Raw genomic sequence first — 17,315 nt, 5'->3', positions numbered from 1 at the left:
GCAGCCCTTTGATGAAGTTCCTGCCGCAGCCAAAGATGCCATGAAGGTACATGCCGTGAATTTTGACTTCTTTAGTGATTCCATTGTTGTGTCCGTGTCATCATGGAAAAGTCCTTTTCCATCAAACGCAAGGCCTTCCACCCTTTCCCTCATATCTTGTTGCAGGGATGTGGAATGTAGCCAAGCATGCTGCCGCATGCTCACCACCGTGACCATCGTGCGTGACTCAATCTCAGCCAAGTGTTTAAAGGTGCTTAACTGCTGCCATGTCACTGCCGTAGTCTTCACAAAGATTTCATTGAATTTCCATTGGAATTCCTCAGGCGACATGGACGTAGACTCCTGAAAGAGGAAATCCCATAACAGGTGATTATAGCGCGCCATGTACGCCACGTAATTAGCACTTCTTATTGCCAGGCAAGCAGTGCTATAGATCTTCCTTCCTATTACATCTATTTTCCATTCCTCCTTATCTCCAGGTGTCATGTGGCAGCAACCACCTCGTGATGTCGTAGCGCAGTCCATGACCAACGAATTGGGAATCAGATGACGCAAAAGGTACGCATTTTCTTCCTCACAGATTCTATACAGGTTTTCTAGCCGCTTAGACGTTGGAGTTGAAACGTGGGGGACCTCCCATGCTGCCTGGGCAGCTTTGCTAATCGCCAGGATCATAGTGAGAACCACAGGATGGAAAGTCTTGGACTTGCGCATCATATTGTACACTGGGTCCACAACATCTGCATCCGGGGATTTGAGAGCCATACCCAAAGCCTCTGGGATATCTCTTATAAGGGCATGGTAAGCTTTCAATTCCTCTGTTGGAGAAGTTGAAAGTCGAGGGGGCACATCTGATGGAGAATCTGACCTCCGGCTGACATCATCTGAATCCCCATCATCTGACACCTCATCCTCTGCTGAACTGTCATCCAGTGAGGAGGGCTCATCTGGAGGCAGAGAACTAGATTTCCTCTTCCTCTTCCCAGCCAGCTTTTCCGGTGGCAGGAGAACAGCAGGCACCACATCCCGCACAAGAGACTGAGCTGGCTGTTCCTGGGGGACCACAACAGGGAGTTCTGCAGGCCACTGGCACAATTCTCTGCACGCAGCAGGCAGGGCTTGTTGTGCCTTCCAACAAAGGTAGTCTGCATAATCGTCTGGAAGTGCACGGCGAAAACCACAAGAGTGAGCTGGTAATGTTGGAGGCAAGCAGACACCCTGTCCCTCTAATTGCCCTGGCACCGCTGAAACTGGCGTTCTCACTTCAGGCTGGACCAGAATGTGCTTCACTCTGAATGGTGAAATAGCTGGCGTTCTGGGTGGGGGCATGGGTGCATCCTCCTCCTGTTTGATGTCCAGTCCTGTGCTCAGGAAACCATGGAATGTCGACCCCGATGATGTGCTCGTTGCTGAGTCCAAGAGATCCTGCAAAGTAGGCTGCTCCTCTTGACATCCCCCACTAGCGACTGCAGGCTCAGCCACCCACTTTTGTGTCCCAGGTGTTGCAGGAGTTGATGGCAACTGAATTGGGGTGCGTGCTGGGGAAAGCAAATGGTAGATTCTTGTTGTCGATGCCGACACCTGAACAGGCGTCCTTCCCAATGTCGAAGCAGCTGCAGTTGATGTCGAAGCAGTCACGGTCATTGTTGAAGCTAGTTTCACTAATAGCTGTCTCGACATCGACACTGCAGTCATCAATGTCGAAGCCGTCAATGTTGAAGCTGGTGGTTTCACTGTCAAAGTCGAGGAGGCAACAGCTGTCGATGTCGATGCCAGCAGGATCATTGTCGATACCGGTGTCAATGTCGATGCCGTGGGCTGGCCTTGGTGGTCAGATATCGATGCCTCTCACAATCTCGACCTCGATACCGACCCAACTGAGTCGCCTTTGAAAATCTGCACTGAAGCAGGCGAGGGGGTTCAGTGTTTACTGGCTGGTAGCACAGCGCCCTCACTGGAATCTCTCTCTGATTCCCGTCGGGGCTTTATGTTCCCCATGTCTATGTTTTTTCTTTGAGAGATCGGACGGTTTCTTAAACACACCGTCTCCCGACTTGGAGTGAGCTACTACCGCGGTTTTAGACTGCTGGAGCGCGGTTCCGTGGGCTCCCGGTCTAACTTTCGGCATCGATTTTTTCGTCCCTGTAGGGGCATCTGATGAAGACGAACTTGGCCACAGAATAGCCGGCGGAGAGTGTCATCGTATAACGCCGCCCGAAGACAGAGCACTCGATTCTGCCGGGTTTGCTTAGAAAAAGAGCAGCAAATCTTACAAGCCGCAGTATTATGCTCCTCCCCAAGGCACATTAAGCAAGCGTCATGGAGGTCTGTGGAAGGGAGCTTAGCCCAGCACTTTACACAGCGCTCGAATGATTTTTTTTGCCTCCATCGCACCAATCAGTTTTATTCTTCAAGTCCAATCGTCAAGCGAATCAAGTCAGTTTTCCAAATCCAAAGTCCAGTCACAGAACAAGAAACTCCCCAACAATGCCAAAACGTTATCCAAATCCAAATCCATATACCGAGCCCAAGGTCAAAACCAGAGAAGTAACTTTACACCGAGGAGCTATCACAACGAGGTTTGAATGCTTAGGCGGGCAAAGAGAAACTGAGGGAGACGCCCCAACCGCCACTTTTAACGATCTCAGCACAGCACATGCAGGCAGGGTGGGGCATCATGAGGAGCTATTCAATCAGCCTGCGAGGTCCCTGCACAGGCGCAGAACCCATTTCCTTATTATTACAACGGATCACGATCCAGATCAAAAGCCTTCCTAGTGAGTATTATTACAGATATTTATATACCACTTTTCAACCAACCAGTTCTCAAAGTTGTTTACACAGAAAAAGAAATGATGGTTCCCTGTCCCCAAAGGGCTCATAATCTATAATGTTAGTCTAATAGCCAGTGAACCAGGTGCTGATGTGCTGCTGCCTCTAGTGCTGAAGTCAAAGGGGAAGCTTGTTTATGTGGAAGACTGATGTGCAAACACTGAAATGCACATGAAACTTTGGACTGAATCCACAAGTTTCCTTTTGCAAAACTAAAAAAGCAGCTCTATGTGACTCAGAGCTTGAGAATTTATTCTTGGAAAAGCAATACCTACTAAGGGTAAAAAGCCTGGAGCCACCATCAAAAATTCTTATACAAGTCTGAATTTCAACCTGCCTGTTCCTTCTGGGCCATCGGCATTGTTCCCACAGTGACCACCGTGCTCTCTCTTTCTCTTCATATTTTGCATGGCGTACAGCATAGACATCATCTGACAGATCTTCTACCTAAATATTGTGCATAGATTATGTTATATTTTCAAGCAGTTTGGAAAAAAGCAGTCAGACATTTCCATTATCCCAAAACCCATAACAACAATACAAATCAATCCAATTCATCCATACTGAGATGCAAGTTCAACCCATCCTGCCAAAACATTGCAGAATAAAGCAAAAACATGGGAGTACATCTTAGTCTTTTAAAATAACAAATGAGGAATTGGATCTTAAGAACTTTTCAGTTCAAGTGGTTTGCAAAACAGGAAAGTATTCTTAAAACACCTTGAAAACAAAGTCCATCATTGGCAAATACAAAGTTTAAATCACATTATACAAATATAGCATTACAAAGAAGCATTTAGAGAAACATGTAACAAATAAGGCAGAATGTTAAGCAGCGTTTCTTTTGTGCATCTGGCAAACTGTATTCTAAAGAGAGAGTAAACTGAAATGCCAACATTCTTACAATGTAACCAAGCAGGTAGGAATTTCTATCTTAAAGATTTAAGAATTCCGCTTGCAAAATTTCAAATGTATGCACATCTTCACAATAATCATCACCAGTCAACACTGAGGTTACCATTTTTGTAAAGGACGAGTTTAAATATTATTTACTAGCAAGTACTCCTCATGCTTGGGTCCTCCCCATGAAAATTCACTATGTGGCTGAATTAATCACACAGATTAACTCCCCACAAGCTCATGAATTTGGGACTGTGATTGGAGATATGTATAGTATACAGACTGGTATGGAAGGAATCCAATTGTAATCTAAAGGCATTTTACACATGGAAGAAGACTGCACATGAAATGAAAGGCTTGCTTGCTGTTCTTTCCATCAGTTTTCACTGTTGAAGAGACAAGTTGCTGTTCATTTTAAAGTTGGCTTGTCTCTTCAGCATATGGAACTGTCTCAGTAGAAGAATGTTAAATGAAACACTTAGTGAGCATACCTCCTGTATAATCTGTATTGGTCTACATTAAACAAATCCTAATGGAAATGCAACTTTTTGGGGCACACACAAAGGGGTCGTCTTTAGCAATTTAGATGCTAAAAATTGCAAAAATTCTGCCTCCCTAGAATGCATGCGTGAGAGTCGGGGGACCACCATGTAAGTGTTTCCTCACAGCAGCATTCCCCACATGCATCTCTTATGTTTGGATGTAGGCTGTTCATTGATGTCGTATCACATATCCCATATATTTTAACTATATTCATATAACAAGTTTCTAAAGAGATCATAATGCCACCTAATGGCACAGTGGGGAAATGACTTAACTAGCAAGCCAGAGGTTGCCGATTCAAATCCCTGCTGATGTGTTTCCCAGACTATGGGAAACACCTATATCAGGCAGCAGCAATCTAGGAAGATGTTGAAAGGCATCATCTCAGACTGCGACTTGACGGCACACTTTACTTTACTTTACAGAGACCATTCCCACAATTCCATCACTGGACTCTGTGTGTGTGTGTATAAATATACTGGACAGTGATATATGTGTGTGTGTGTGTGTGTGTGTGTGTGTGTGTGTGTGTGTGTGTAAAATATTATATATTAGATCTGGATGGTGATCCGGTTACATCCAAAACGTGGCAGCCAGATTGGTTTCTGGGGTATCCTGAATAAACCACATTATGCCTGTTCTTAAACAGTTACACTGACTGCCGATATGTTTCTGGGCAAAGAACAAAGTGCTTTAAAGCCCTGGTCCGGGTTATCTGAGAGAGTGCCTTTCTCTACAAGGTCCCCACTGCTCTTTAAGATTATCAGGAGGGTTCCATCTCCTGGTGCCAGCAGTTCATCTTGTGGTGACCTGGGATTGGCCCTTCGCAGTTGTCACCCCTAGGTTGTGGAACATGCTCCCCATGGATATAAAAGGATTATCTTCCTTCAAGGCCTTCAGGAAAGCCTTAAAGACCCATCTTTTAAGACTGGCTTTTAATGATATCTAGTTTTAATTTTAAGGAGTTTTAATCTGTGGTTTTTTTTTTTTTAATTTAATTGTTTTATTATGTGTTTTTTATTTTAATGTGAAACCACTTTAGGAAGTGTGGTATATAAATTGAATGAATGAATAAAATATCAAGTGCAAGGAGAAAGCTTTGCTATTTGGGACAATTACACCTTAAAACACTGTGCCATTCCTCATAGACAATATTAGCTTGCCATATTGAAAGCTATTGCACACAGAGCCAAGGAGGAAAAATGTGGAACTTAAAAACGTACCAATACAGAATTTTTAACTGTAGAGCTACTAAGAGAGGTTTATTTAGGCAAATCAGTGCATCAAAACTTTTGCCTGTAGCTGTGTCTGCACTTGCACACATGGAACCCATATCAGATTTGTAAGACCTGTGTTGTACATGCATCTGCCTGGCATCTAAGACTATTGAACTCTGAGTCTGATTCAGTGTGTCACTGCTCTTTATTGTGAAATGTGGCACTGTCTGTGGTAGCTGTCTAAATGGATGCCCTTCTTCAGATTACTGAAGAACCTGTGGCAGGAACATGATAAGCCTGCAAAACAAGTGACTGATCACTTGATTCTGACTGAATCCTTTCCCTGGAAGACAGAAGCAGGGCACATGCTCTCCACTGACAATCGAGAAAAGGCCTTGCGCCTAGCCACATTATAATGACCTGATACAGTGGCCAGGGTCACTTTTTACAAACTCCATCACTATAATGCACTCTATGTGGGCTTGGACATGAAGACAGTTTAGAAACATCAACTGGTGGAAGCTGTAGCTGCCAGGGCCAGGGAGAATAAAGCACATTACTCAGATTATTTTCCAAGCTCAGTTCAAGGTCCTGGTTTTGACTCCGCAGACCTGGGATCAAACTTATCTACAGAACTGTTTCCTGTCACATGAATCTTACCAAAACTTCCAATCCACCTTGAACGCCTTCCTCCATGTGCCCTTGCTGTCTGAAGTATAGCAAATGGACTTAATAGGGCCTTCTCTTGCAATGGCACAATTGTACAGTTCCCTCCCAAAGTAGGTATGCCTGGCACAATAATTTGATGAGCAGCAAATCATGTGTTAAATAAAATCTTATTGCAATTATGATGCTGGTGGTTGATTGTTTTTGTATTCATTTTATGTAAACTGCCTTGAGCATGATTTTATGTAGAAGGTGGGATATAGGTTACAGCAGAAGTTCCAAACCTTGGGTACCCAGATATTGTTGAACTACATGGCCCCTGTGGATGATGGGACATCTAGCTCAACATCATCTGGGGATCCAAGGTTCGGAATCGCTGAGTTACAGGAATGAGTGAATAAGAAATTCTTCAAAATACTTTCCTCCACACACTGTACAACTGAGGTTTGGGGTTTGGCAAAGAGCGAGCTCCTCACTCATCCCAAATGGGGACAGGAGAGGGACATTCCCCCTTCCTCCTCTGGAATTCTTCATTGTACCTCGTCTTGCAATACACATAATACATATTTATATTTTGTTGCATTTGTCCTAAAGATTTAATATTAACATATTTCTTTTCTAGATGTTGGAGACATTGTTTATTACTATGTTTATTAAAACACAAAGGTTATTTTTAAAACTAGATTATCTAGTTTTAAGAGATCTACAAAACAAAAGTGTGATATAGCAGCAATGCAATAAATCACGAAATGAATGGAAATATGAACTACCGTTTCTTCATCTTTGTGCAGACCTTCCAAAGGCTTGAGGCTAACAAGTCTCCAGCTATTAATGAGAAAAAAGATTCCTGAGTGCAGGATTTTCTGAATAGAACTCACTTTTCACATTGTGTTTTTTAAAAAAATCATTTCCCCCTGTAAATACTGCAAATGTACTCATTCAGTAAACTAACTTAACTGCAAAGTTAAAGCTTGACTAATTCAAAAGGCTGAGAGCTGCCCTAAGCTTCTCCTTGGACCTCTTCAAGTCAGTATTTTGCTTGTGTGCATACATATCTGTGCAAAAAAGCAAAAAGCTGATCTACTTCTTCCCAATGTTATGAGGACTGCTGCTTTATGGGCTATTGGTAAGCTATTTGACTGGATGTGCAGCCTTTATTTTTTGTTTCCCTGATATTCCATCAGGGATCTTAAACTGCAAATCCCCATAGCCTTGTTCATTTTCTTCTATCTGTCTGCCTCTCTCCCATGATGCAAAACTATCAAGCCTTATCATTTTAAATACAACTTTACTGTTACAGTGAATGTCAACAATCACAAAAATTTTTTATGTATGTTTGAAAACAGACACACTTAGAGATACCTAAATGTGAATTTCAGCACTGGCTGGTGTACATCTGAAAAGTGGGGAAATAACTGTTTTCAGGCATTCACTAATCTAGGATAGACAGAATTCATATGTAAATATCCATGTTCACTGTTAACAGCTCTCTCTTATCTGTACTGAATGGCAGAGTAATGCCTTTGAAGAACTCCCATATAATCTGCAGGTTGGGCCTAATTTACTAAATCTGCAATCTTGTGCATAATGATATCACTTTACCATTCTGAGTAAGCACAGATAAGATCAGTGTAAATAATAACTATAACTAGCTGATCCAGCGCAGAACATCTGCGCCCCTAGTCCCCCCACCGCTTTTTGGCTTGCTACCCCAACCACATTCTTCCCAGCCATCTCTCTTCTTCTCCCCCCACCTGCAGCCACTGCGTCTGCCCGCCCATCAGGGAGCACTGAGCTAGTTTCTGAGGCACTGAGGAGTCACACTATTCCACTCAAATATTCGTCCATCTTTATGAGTGAGTGGTCCCCTTGGCAAATCATCAAAAGTAGGTGGAGTTCTTCTAGAGGTATGAAAGCATTTCTAAAATACTCCCTCTGCTACCTCCATGTTTATCTTAGTTCTTCTTTAATGTTCAAATTTCACCTTTGTATTCACATTATTCACATAGTATTATCTGTGTTTTATTCACACAGCAGTAGCATTAAATTTGCCCCTTGAAAAATATAGTCTTACACTGCCTTGTGAATGGACAGTAAACAAGTTAAATGTACCTGGGAGTAAGAATTTCTTTATACTGCAGTTTCTCCAGCTTAGATGGTGCAACCAGTGACATAGGAATAACAATGTTATCTATGTCATAAGAGCTCTCACTTCTCAGTCTCCGTCTTGAATTGAGCTATTTTAAAAATTCTTAAAATTAATAAAACTTTTAAACAGCGGAACATTATTTCGTTATTTATTTAGAGAATAAGTGACTATGCATAAAGTTAAAAATAAGCTTCAATGCAATGAAACTAGTAAGAGTACCACCTTTAATAGTTAAGATTAATGCCACTGAAACATTCCCCACTATTTTGAATTATTTTTCTCTTTAAATTCAACTTTTCCTCTTTCACTGGCTTTGTAACATGTATTGCACGAATATAAACAATCTTGGCCCCTTAATATTAAGGCAAATAGTGGACATCAGGGTTTGGTCATTTGAACAATCCAAAAATCCTTGGGGTTGTATCTTAAGTTGTCCAAGCACAACAGTACTCTGCTTGTGGAAGATGCTTCTGTGTGGTTTTTGGGAATCACACACACACCCCTCCACGCCATGCCCTCACACTGCAGTCTCTTGCACTATATCCCATGCCATTTCAAAGGATCCCTTGATTTCCAGGAATGGCGGGGGTGGCAGTGCGCAGAGAGTTGCCCTAAGGAGGAGGGGGCAGGGAGCCTCAGGAGGAACTTTTGCCAAATACAGATGTCTCTCACAGTACAGAGCAGCTGAAAAATAAGCTGAAAGATTACTGCATATTTTAAAGAATATCAGAAAATCAGCTCCTGATTTTCCAGAAATTTTAGTTCCTGTTTGGAATTTTTAAATCAGGCTAGGAACTGCTCTTCTTTCAGGAAAGTGTCAGCTTGTTCCATAGACAAGAACGACCTTTATTTTTAGCACAACTTTTATCCATTATAGTGGAGCTACAATCATCTTAAGTCCTGTTGCAGTTGCACTGGCACTACTGTAAGGGCCATGCATTGGCAAGGGCAAGGATGGAGCTGCCAGAGATTCAGAGATGCCATTTCAACCACACATTATGGTTTGCATGTAAACAGGAGCCATACTGGAGGTGTAGTAGCCAAGAGGCAAAACTGGATAGTTCAGTCTCACCTTCAGACTGCTTTAGCCATGGGCAGTGAAAGCTACTTTGGGCCCCACATCACCTAACGCAGATTAGTAGGAGTAGGCTGTAAATCTACAACTATGTTAATTTTAAATATACCTGTGATGAGGAACTGTGACTTGATCTAGAAATCATGTCATCATTAGCAGATCCTGCAAAATGATTATGGGATTCCTCCTCTTCATGCTGGAAGGAAAATGCTTCAAATCTATTGTTACTTTCTCCTGCCACCAAAAAAAGAAGATTCTTTTATCTATTAGAGAATCAAGTTCTATGTAATGAACTCATCATGGATGTTTAAACACTTTCTTGATTATGATACACGCGCTTGGAACATAACACGGTGATGACACAATGACTACTAGTGAGTTCTGCATCAGAGTCTTCCAAGACATATAAACTGCTAACTGGGCAAAGAGGCACCCTTTAAAGTGGTGGCTCTCTTATATTTAGCAGGGGGAGAGCAGCTGTCTCAAAGCCCCACCACCACATCCCTCCCAGTGGTGGTTGCTGGTGTCTTTCTTGTGTTCACAAGGGATTATGAGCCCTTTGGAGACAAAGAATCATCACCATCTTTGTTCTACATAAAACATGAGTACTTTTTGATGAAAAAAATAGAATATCATAATTAAAATGAATAAAAAGAATATTATTATTAATAAATCCAGAAACTTTTCCAGTCTTCACTACAATAAGAAACATTCGATAGAAATTATTTTCCTCAGTACTGCATGGATTCTAGAACTAGAACCAGATCCTCAAAAGCCAAATGGAGCAGCTTGCTGACCTGCTTTACTAATCATTCTCAAACAGAATATTATATCACATGTAAGTTTTCTTGTTGTTCCTGCTGCTCTCTGTATTGTCAAAAAGGAACACACAAGGAAAGCGCTAGGTTCACCTTCTCATTCTATGCATGGAACACTTTTGCACATGGTTAAGGAGACAAAGTTACTGCTTCTAATCTTCCAGAGCTTTGTCAAAGGTCTTGCCTGTGTTCTGCACAGGCTTATTTTCATGGATGGAACTGCATAGAAGAGATGCTCCTGAAGTTTGTGATCACCATGCTCACATTACAAACTCTCTGGTGGCATACCATGCTTGCAAACATCATTAACCACTCCCTTCTCAGTTTTTCTTCTGCCAAAAACAACAACTCAACTCTTCCCTTCCTGTAATTGTCTCAATTTACCTTACTGGTACTCTGCTGGTAGAGAACAGAAAGTGTCTCCCCCACCCTCGACCAGGGCTACTACCACAGTGACCCAGGGGAATCTAACTTTCCCAGCACTGCTTACAGATTTTAGAAGCTCAAAGAGCTACATTTCCTAGTACTCCTGGTACCTCGCTTGCTGGTCGCTCAGAGTTCCACCCAGATGCTTCTTCCCCGTTATCCACTTACCCTGTGATTACTGCAGCTTCAGCAACAGGAATGAACAGAGATCCTTTTCTTTCTACTGCCAGGAGTAGAGAGAAAATGACTTCCATTCATTCCTGTTTCTGAAGTTGCAGCCGCCGCAAGGTAAGTGAACAGGGAGGAAGCCTATGGGTGGAAAACTGTTTGGAAATGCACAAGGGGGTTGAGGAAGTGACTGAACCCTATTACTTAATTTTAATGGGCTCAGAATAAGTTGAGCTATTTACAATTTTCTTAGGCAATTGGTCTGCTTATTCTGAGCCAAGTCGAGTACAACCAGGGTATGTTTGTGTCAGCCATCACTAAACAGAACCCACAAAAATAAGAACTGAGGAAATAAAAGAAAAGGGGACTTTATTCCAAATTTTTATTCTTTCCCTAAATGCATCCTATTGGGAAAACGACAGCGAAATTCTGGTATTTCCAAAGTGGGAAAACTGGGAGATACTGAAAAATCTGTAAGTATAGAAAAGAATCAACCCCTCCCAAATTCTAAAACTTAGTTTTTGCCACATCATAAAAGAGTAGCATAAACTGGGTAAGACTGCTGTAGGAATTCAAGATAAGAGAGGGAAATCTACTCATTTAGCAGCTGTAAACCCCTGACTCAATCAGAGAAACAGCAATGACAGCAGTCAAGTACAGTAGTCCAGAGAATTACCTGTGCATACAAACAGGGCTTTTGATCGTACCACACTACAGGCTGCTTGCTTTTCAAGCTTACAGGGGGAGTTAGATATCTGCAATGCCATGCAGAAGACTGAAATAAAAAATGTTAAAAGCCCCCTATGAATGGGATTTGAAGCTATGTAGTGCAAATTACTAACTCCAAAGTAATCCTTAAATAGTTCCATAAATGACAATAAAGTCCTCAAGAGCAAAGTGGCATATGGACTGCAGCCACTATTCAGTATCTTTTATATATTATACAAGATGAAATGAGTGACAGAAAAATGTCAAAGCAAGTAGGACCTCACAGCTGGAAGTTCCATTTCATCTTAAATAGTACAGTTGGAGCCTTATTTGGTCAATAAGAACTAACTTTTATTCGTATGAAAAATACTTTTTTTTCTTTTTACTTACCAACTGCTGTCTCACTGAAATGTCTCTTTTTTCTTCCCTCTTGTAGCTGCTCTGATATTTCTGGCATAGCCTGATATTTGGAACTAGATTCGTATCCACAATTCCATTGTTGAAGAGAAGTTTTATGCCAATTGTATTCTACAACAAAGCAAGCATTATTTTTTTATTAATTAATTAATTAATTAATTACATTTTATATTCCGCTTTCCCTCCAAGAAGCCCAGAGCAGTGTACTGCATACTTAAGTTTCTCCTCACAACAACCCTGTGAAGTAGGTTAGGCTGTGAGAGAAGTCACTGGCCCAGAGTCACGCAGCTAGTATCATGGCTGAATGGGGATTTGAACTCGGGTCTCCCCGGTCCTAGTCCAGCACTCTAACCACTACACCACGCTGGCTCCTTTTAAAACATACAGAGATCGAAAAGTTCTAGTAATATATATATTTATGGAAGCTCAAACTATCCAAAATAAACACAAAAACACCAGAGTGGCCAGTGCGTACATTTCATTCATTTTTCTACGACTTGTACAGTATATTTACATTATATTACAAAAGTCAAAGTTGACAACTTGTTCCGTACAGAGGGCCACACTGGAAATATATCAACAGCTGGAATAGTCATAGTTATTTCAGATGCATGAAATTAACATTATTTTAAAACATCTGTTTTGTAATATGTTTATTTAACAGCCCTTGAAAATCTGGATATCTTCATGAAAAAATAATGAATATGGTGGGAGGGGGCAATGAGCTCTAGGTATTTGTTTCCTTTCCTCCACCAGATCTGCTACAATGGTTGCCCCCAAATTTTCATACAGAAATCTACAACTACCAGAGATAGAATCTCTTCCTTCCCAAAATTATGTATTGCTCATTCCCACTTTAAAGTATCATTAATGATTGGGAATCATTAATCCCCAGTCAAAAAAACACAAGACATTACAAAAGGCTAAATTAAAATATCTATATTATGTACTGCATACCATTTGATGGAGACACCTTAAGCTCTAAACCAAGGGCAGAAGTTTCAAAAGGATCACCTTTGATCTCGTACTTTTTGAGCAATGTTTTGAAATACACATGAAGAGGAGTATCTGAAAAATAAAAGGTATACAGATAAAGAAATACACTTTTGCACCCAAGAGCTCTCTGTCACTCTCAAAAAATTATTACAGCTTGCATGCCTTATATTGGAATTTCATGCCTGTTTTCAAAGGCTAATTCACAGAATCCAGCCCCTCTTCTTATATTTATATCTGTAATTTTGTGGGAAGAAAACAACTAGGATGTATACATAGTCAGCAGTGATTTCCATTCTCATAACAGCACTTCTTTTAGGGAACTAGTTAACAGGAATCATTGTATCCTAGTGATTACCCTGGCACAGCTGTGAAGATAGCAAATGGAAAAGGTGAACACACCTTGCATGAACCATAGTGAAATCCAAATAGTTTTAGCTCAGTTGTAACGTGAGCTCATACAAGTCATTGTTAGACGTTAGGTAATCTAGAAAAGGTTTACTAATTTCACAACTTTGGTTTTCTCCTTCTATTTAACATCTCTTTTCCTACTCCTGTGCTGTTGCTTATCAAAATATTCAACCACATTTATTTTAAATTCATTCTTTCCTCCTTCACCACCATCCTCCTGACGAGGTTTATATTAATATGCTACTTTAATTAATACACATTCTACCAATCCTTGCACTTCGACCTTTGATGCTCTACCCCTCCACCTATTCAATCTTCTTGCTTTCTCTTTTGTATAAAACTGAAGCTATCTACTATGAAACAGTGAAAACTTATTAGCAGCCGGAAACATTTTTCAAATTTGAAAGCACCATGAACTGAAATTTGAAGTGATAACAGCTAGGATTTTTGTGAATGGCACAAGGGATTAAAAATGTTTATCTTTTAACATCATTTGTATACTTATTTGAAAACTGTTGTAACTATTTTTTTCTAACCTGCTGTAATCACATCCCCATTAATTTCATTATGCCAATTAATTCTGTCTCTTATTCAATATAAAAACCAGTGGAGAGACATTTAAATTACTTCTCTTACATAATCTTCTGTAAATAAATAAATAAATAAATAAATACATACATACATAACACCTTGATATCATTCAACACATACACAAAGAATGACGTAACTGGCCAGTAATGTGAGAAAATGTTCTCAGACATGACCTCTACAGTCTATCTATGTGGTTGCATTATGCTATTGTTTGCACCTGTTAAGAGGATGTGCCTTATTGAACAAATAGAGTTAGTTTTCCTGGCCTGTCATGCAATACCTGACGCAGCAAGAGGAGAGGCAACCCAACTTCTTGCACCCATTCTTCCCTAGTCCTACGGTCTGTCTTGTCCTTCAGAGCCCTACTGAACTCCAAGTGTGCCATATGGGAAGTAAGGGAAGATGGCAGACAGAAAAACAAGTTGCTTACTTGTAACTATTGATCTGTGAGTGATCTGCACGTATTCATAATAAGGGGTTATGTGCCTGCAGAGGATCTCGCAGAGTAGACTACTTTAGCTCCTCGTGTGCTCTAAGCACGTCATGCAACTGTGTGACCACTGAATAGGCGGTTAGAGCGCCTTTATCATTGGTTCCTGGATGACTGCCGCAACAGATGATCATCCTACAACTTGAAATGAAAGTGCATAAACATAGATAAGTACTTTAAGAATAGCATACTGCAGCGACGAGGGTGCAAGGGTCTTATGAATAATTGCAGATCACTCAGAGTTACAAGTAAGAGAGCCAGCGTGGTGTAGTGGTTAGAGTGCTGGACTAGGACCGGGGAGACCCGAGTTCAAATCCCCATTCAGCCATGAAACTAGCTGGGTGACTCTGGGCCAGTCACTTCTCTCTCGGCCTAACCTACTTCACAGGGTTGTTGTGAAAGAGAAACTTAAGTATGTAGTACACCGCTCTGGGCTCCTTGGAGGAAGAGTGGGATATAAAATGTTAAAAAAAAAAAAAAAGTAAGCAACCTGTTTTTCTGTGAAAGGGATCTGCATGTTATTCATAATGATGGGTGATTAGTAAGCTTAGCCTGGTAGGTGGGAGCAGTATGCTACTGCAAGACTTTCTTCAAGACACTTCTCCCAAACTCCGCTGCAGTGGCCATTCGCACATCCAAGGCATAATGTTTCACAAACGGCAGATTAGATGATCATGTCACCACCTGACAAATATTCTGCATCCTCAGTCCCGACAAATGTGCAGCCAAGGATGCATATGCCCTTGTTGAATCTGCCTTCACTGAACATGGCTGAGCCACTCCCTGAACTTTATAGCTGTACTAGCCAACGGGACATACACTGGCATGAAACAGATTTCCCCATACATTTGCCTTTAAAAGTGAGAAACAACCAGTTCATTTTAACCTTTGTTCTCGCCAGATAGTATAATAATGATCTACAAACATCTTATGCATGCAAATCAGTGTCTAATTCAGAAGATGGATTCTGAAAGGATACAGATAAGATAATATCCGCACTTAAATGAAAGTCCGAAACAACTTTTAGCAAAAAGCGTGGGTCTGTCTGCATCGTCACCTTATTTGGGTAGAAAAACAGGTTGCTTACTTGTAACAGATGATCTGGTAGTGATCCCATGACAGTCATAAATATTGGGTTCTCTGCCTGCGCAGACCACTTCGAGTAAAATTCATTTGCTCCTCAAGACACCCCCTACTGCCTATTGCGCGTGCTCAGCGTCCATTTATATTGGCGGTTGGGTGTCCTTGTTTCAGTTTCTTGTTGGCAGACACTTTTTTTGTGTGTGTGCTAGCACTCTGCAGTGGGGATGGCTGGGTGGGTTTTATGAATGTTGTGGGATCACTACCACATCATCTGTTACAGGTAAGCAACCTGTTTATCTGGATAGTGATTCCACGTCAGTCATAAACATTGGGGGAATTACGAGCTTCCCTATAGGTGGGAGCCACAAGCTATGGTAACACGCTTTTTAGTACTGCCCTTCCAAAATCGGCTACAGAGCAAGGCGTAATGTTTTATGAAGGTTTGGTCTGAAGACCAGGATGCAGCCATACAGATGTCCCTATATCTTATTCCTGACAAATGTGCTGCCAAAGTTGCATATGCCTGAGTTGAGTGGGCCTTCACCAACTTTGGCGGAGACACCCCTTGTTGATTGTAAGTCATCAAAATAGTTTCCACCAACCAATGAGATATTGTCTGGCGGGATGGAGAGTGACCTTTAAAGCAAACAAACAACTGCTTAGTTTGTCTGATGACCCTTGTTCTCTTCAAATAGTACAACAGTACCCTGAGGACATCCAGTGAATGCATAGAGTATTCTAATGCCATAGATGGGTTCCTGAAAAAGCTAGGTAGGACCATATCTTGATTCAAATGGAAATCCATAACTACCTTTGGTCTAAACTCTGGGTCTAATCGCCTGACTAACTTATCACCAAAGAATTTAGTGTAAGGTTCATCTATGTGCAAAGCTAAGAGTTCACTGACGTGCTTTGCACTAGTTATTGCCACTAAGAAAATAGTTTTCAATGTTGCTAACCTCAGTGTATTGGTTGCCATTGGCTCAAATGGCTTCTCAGTCAACGTTCAGAGTACCAAGGACAGACTCTATCTGTCCATGGGTTGACGCACAGGAGGATACATATTGTTTATATCCTTCATAAAGTTTTTGCACCTCGGGTGAGAGAACACTGTTCTTCCGTCCCACCCCTTATGGCAAGCGGATTTTGCTGCCAGATGCACCTTGATCAATATGTTAGCTAGGCCTTCTTTTTTCAATGTGGTGAGGTATAGCAATACTTCCTGCTTGCATGTTGCTTGCATGGGCTGAAAGTGCTCTTTATCTGCATATTTGCAGAATCTTCTCCATTTGGCTCTGTAATTTTTTCTGGTGGATGGCTTTCTGTTGTTAAGTAAGATCTTTTTCAGAAGCCTATTTTCCACGCTGTGAGATTAAATGTTTGTAGATTTGGGTGCATTAGTAGACTCTTTGTTTGGCTTAATTGATCGTTTGGTTGAGGCAAGCATCTGTAACTCCGGCCAGACAGTTTGAGTAACTGCAGAAACCACAGCTGCCTTGGCCACCAAGGTGTTATTAGAATGCCAGTGGTTCTGTCCTGCAGCATCTTGGCAACCACTCTGTTCAGCAGTGGATAAGGTGGGTACAAATAGATCATACTTTGAGTCCACTGGTACTGGAAAGCATCGCCCTTTGAGTGGCTTCCCAGCCGCATTCTCAAGCAATATTGTCAGCATTTTGGGGTGGCAAAAAGATCCACCATTGGAGTTCCCCAATGTGCAAACAAGTCTTGTAGGATACTCGAGTTCATCTCCCACTCGTGCTGCTGTAAGACTTACTCCCTGCTTAAAGCACCAGCCAATATGTTATCCTCTCCCTTTATATGGATA

General features: G+C 41.4%; 1 protein-coding gene across 9 annotated transcripts in view; it reads right to left on the bottom strand.

The window, feature by feature from the left end:
* LOC128339524 (KAT8 regulatory NSL complex subunit 1-like protein) overlaps positions 1 to 17,315 on the bottom strand; it is a 108,318-nt gene that overhangs the window by 12,429 nt on the left and 78,574 nt on the right. For all 9 annotated transcript variants that reach the window (XR_008313070.1, XR_008313071.1, XR_008313069.1 and 6 more), the window contains exons 8-13: positions 12,877 to 12,987; positions 11,893 to 12,030; positions 9,492 to 9,616; positions 8,271 to 8,395; positions 6,929 to 6,983; positions 3,170 to 3,279 (exon numbers count right to left, since the gene is read on the bottom strand). Coding sequence is in view for 6 of the 9 variants with exons in the window: in XM_053283598.1 (XP_053139573.1) it covers positions 3,170 to 3,279; positions 6,929 to 6,983; positions 8,271 to 8,395; positions 9,492 to 9,616; positions 11,893 to 12,030; positions 12,877 to 12,987 (664 nt within the window). In the remaining 3 variants the exon portion in view is untranslated. The remainder of the gene's footprint in view (positions 1 to 3,169; positions 3,280 to 6,928; positions 6,984 to 8,270; positions 8,396 to 9,491; positions 9,617 to 11,892; positions 12,031 to 12,876; positions 12,988 to 17,315) is intronic.

The sequence above is a fragment of the Hemicordylus capensis genome, chromosome 1, assembly GCF_027244095.1.
Source record: "Hemicordylus capensis ecotype Gifberg chromosome 1, rHemCap1.1.pri, whole genome shotgun sequence".
NCBI lineage: Eukaryota > Metazoa > Chordata > Lepidosauria > Squamata > Cordylidae > Hemicordylus > Hemicordylus capensis.
This window is presented reverse-complemented; position numbering and strand designations above follow the sequence as displayed.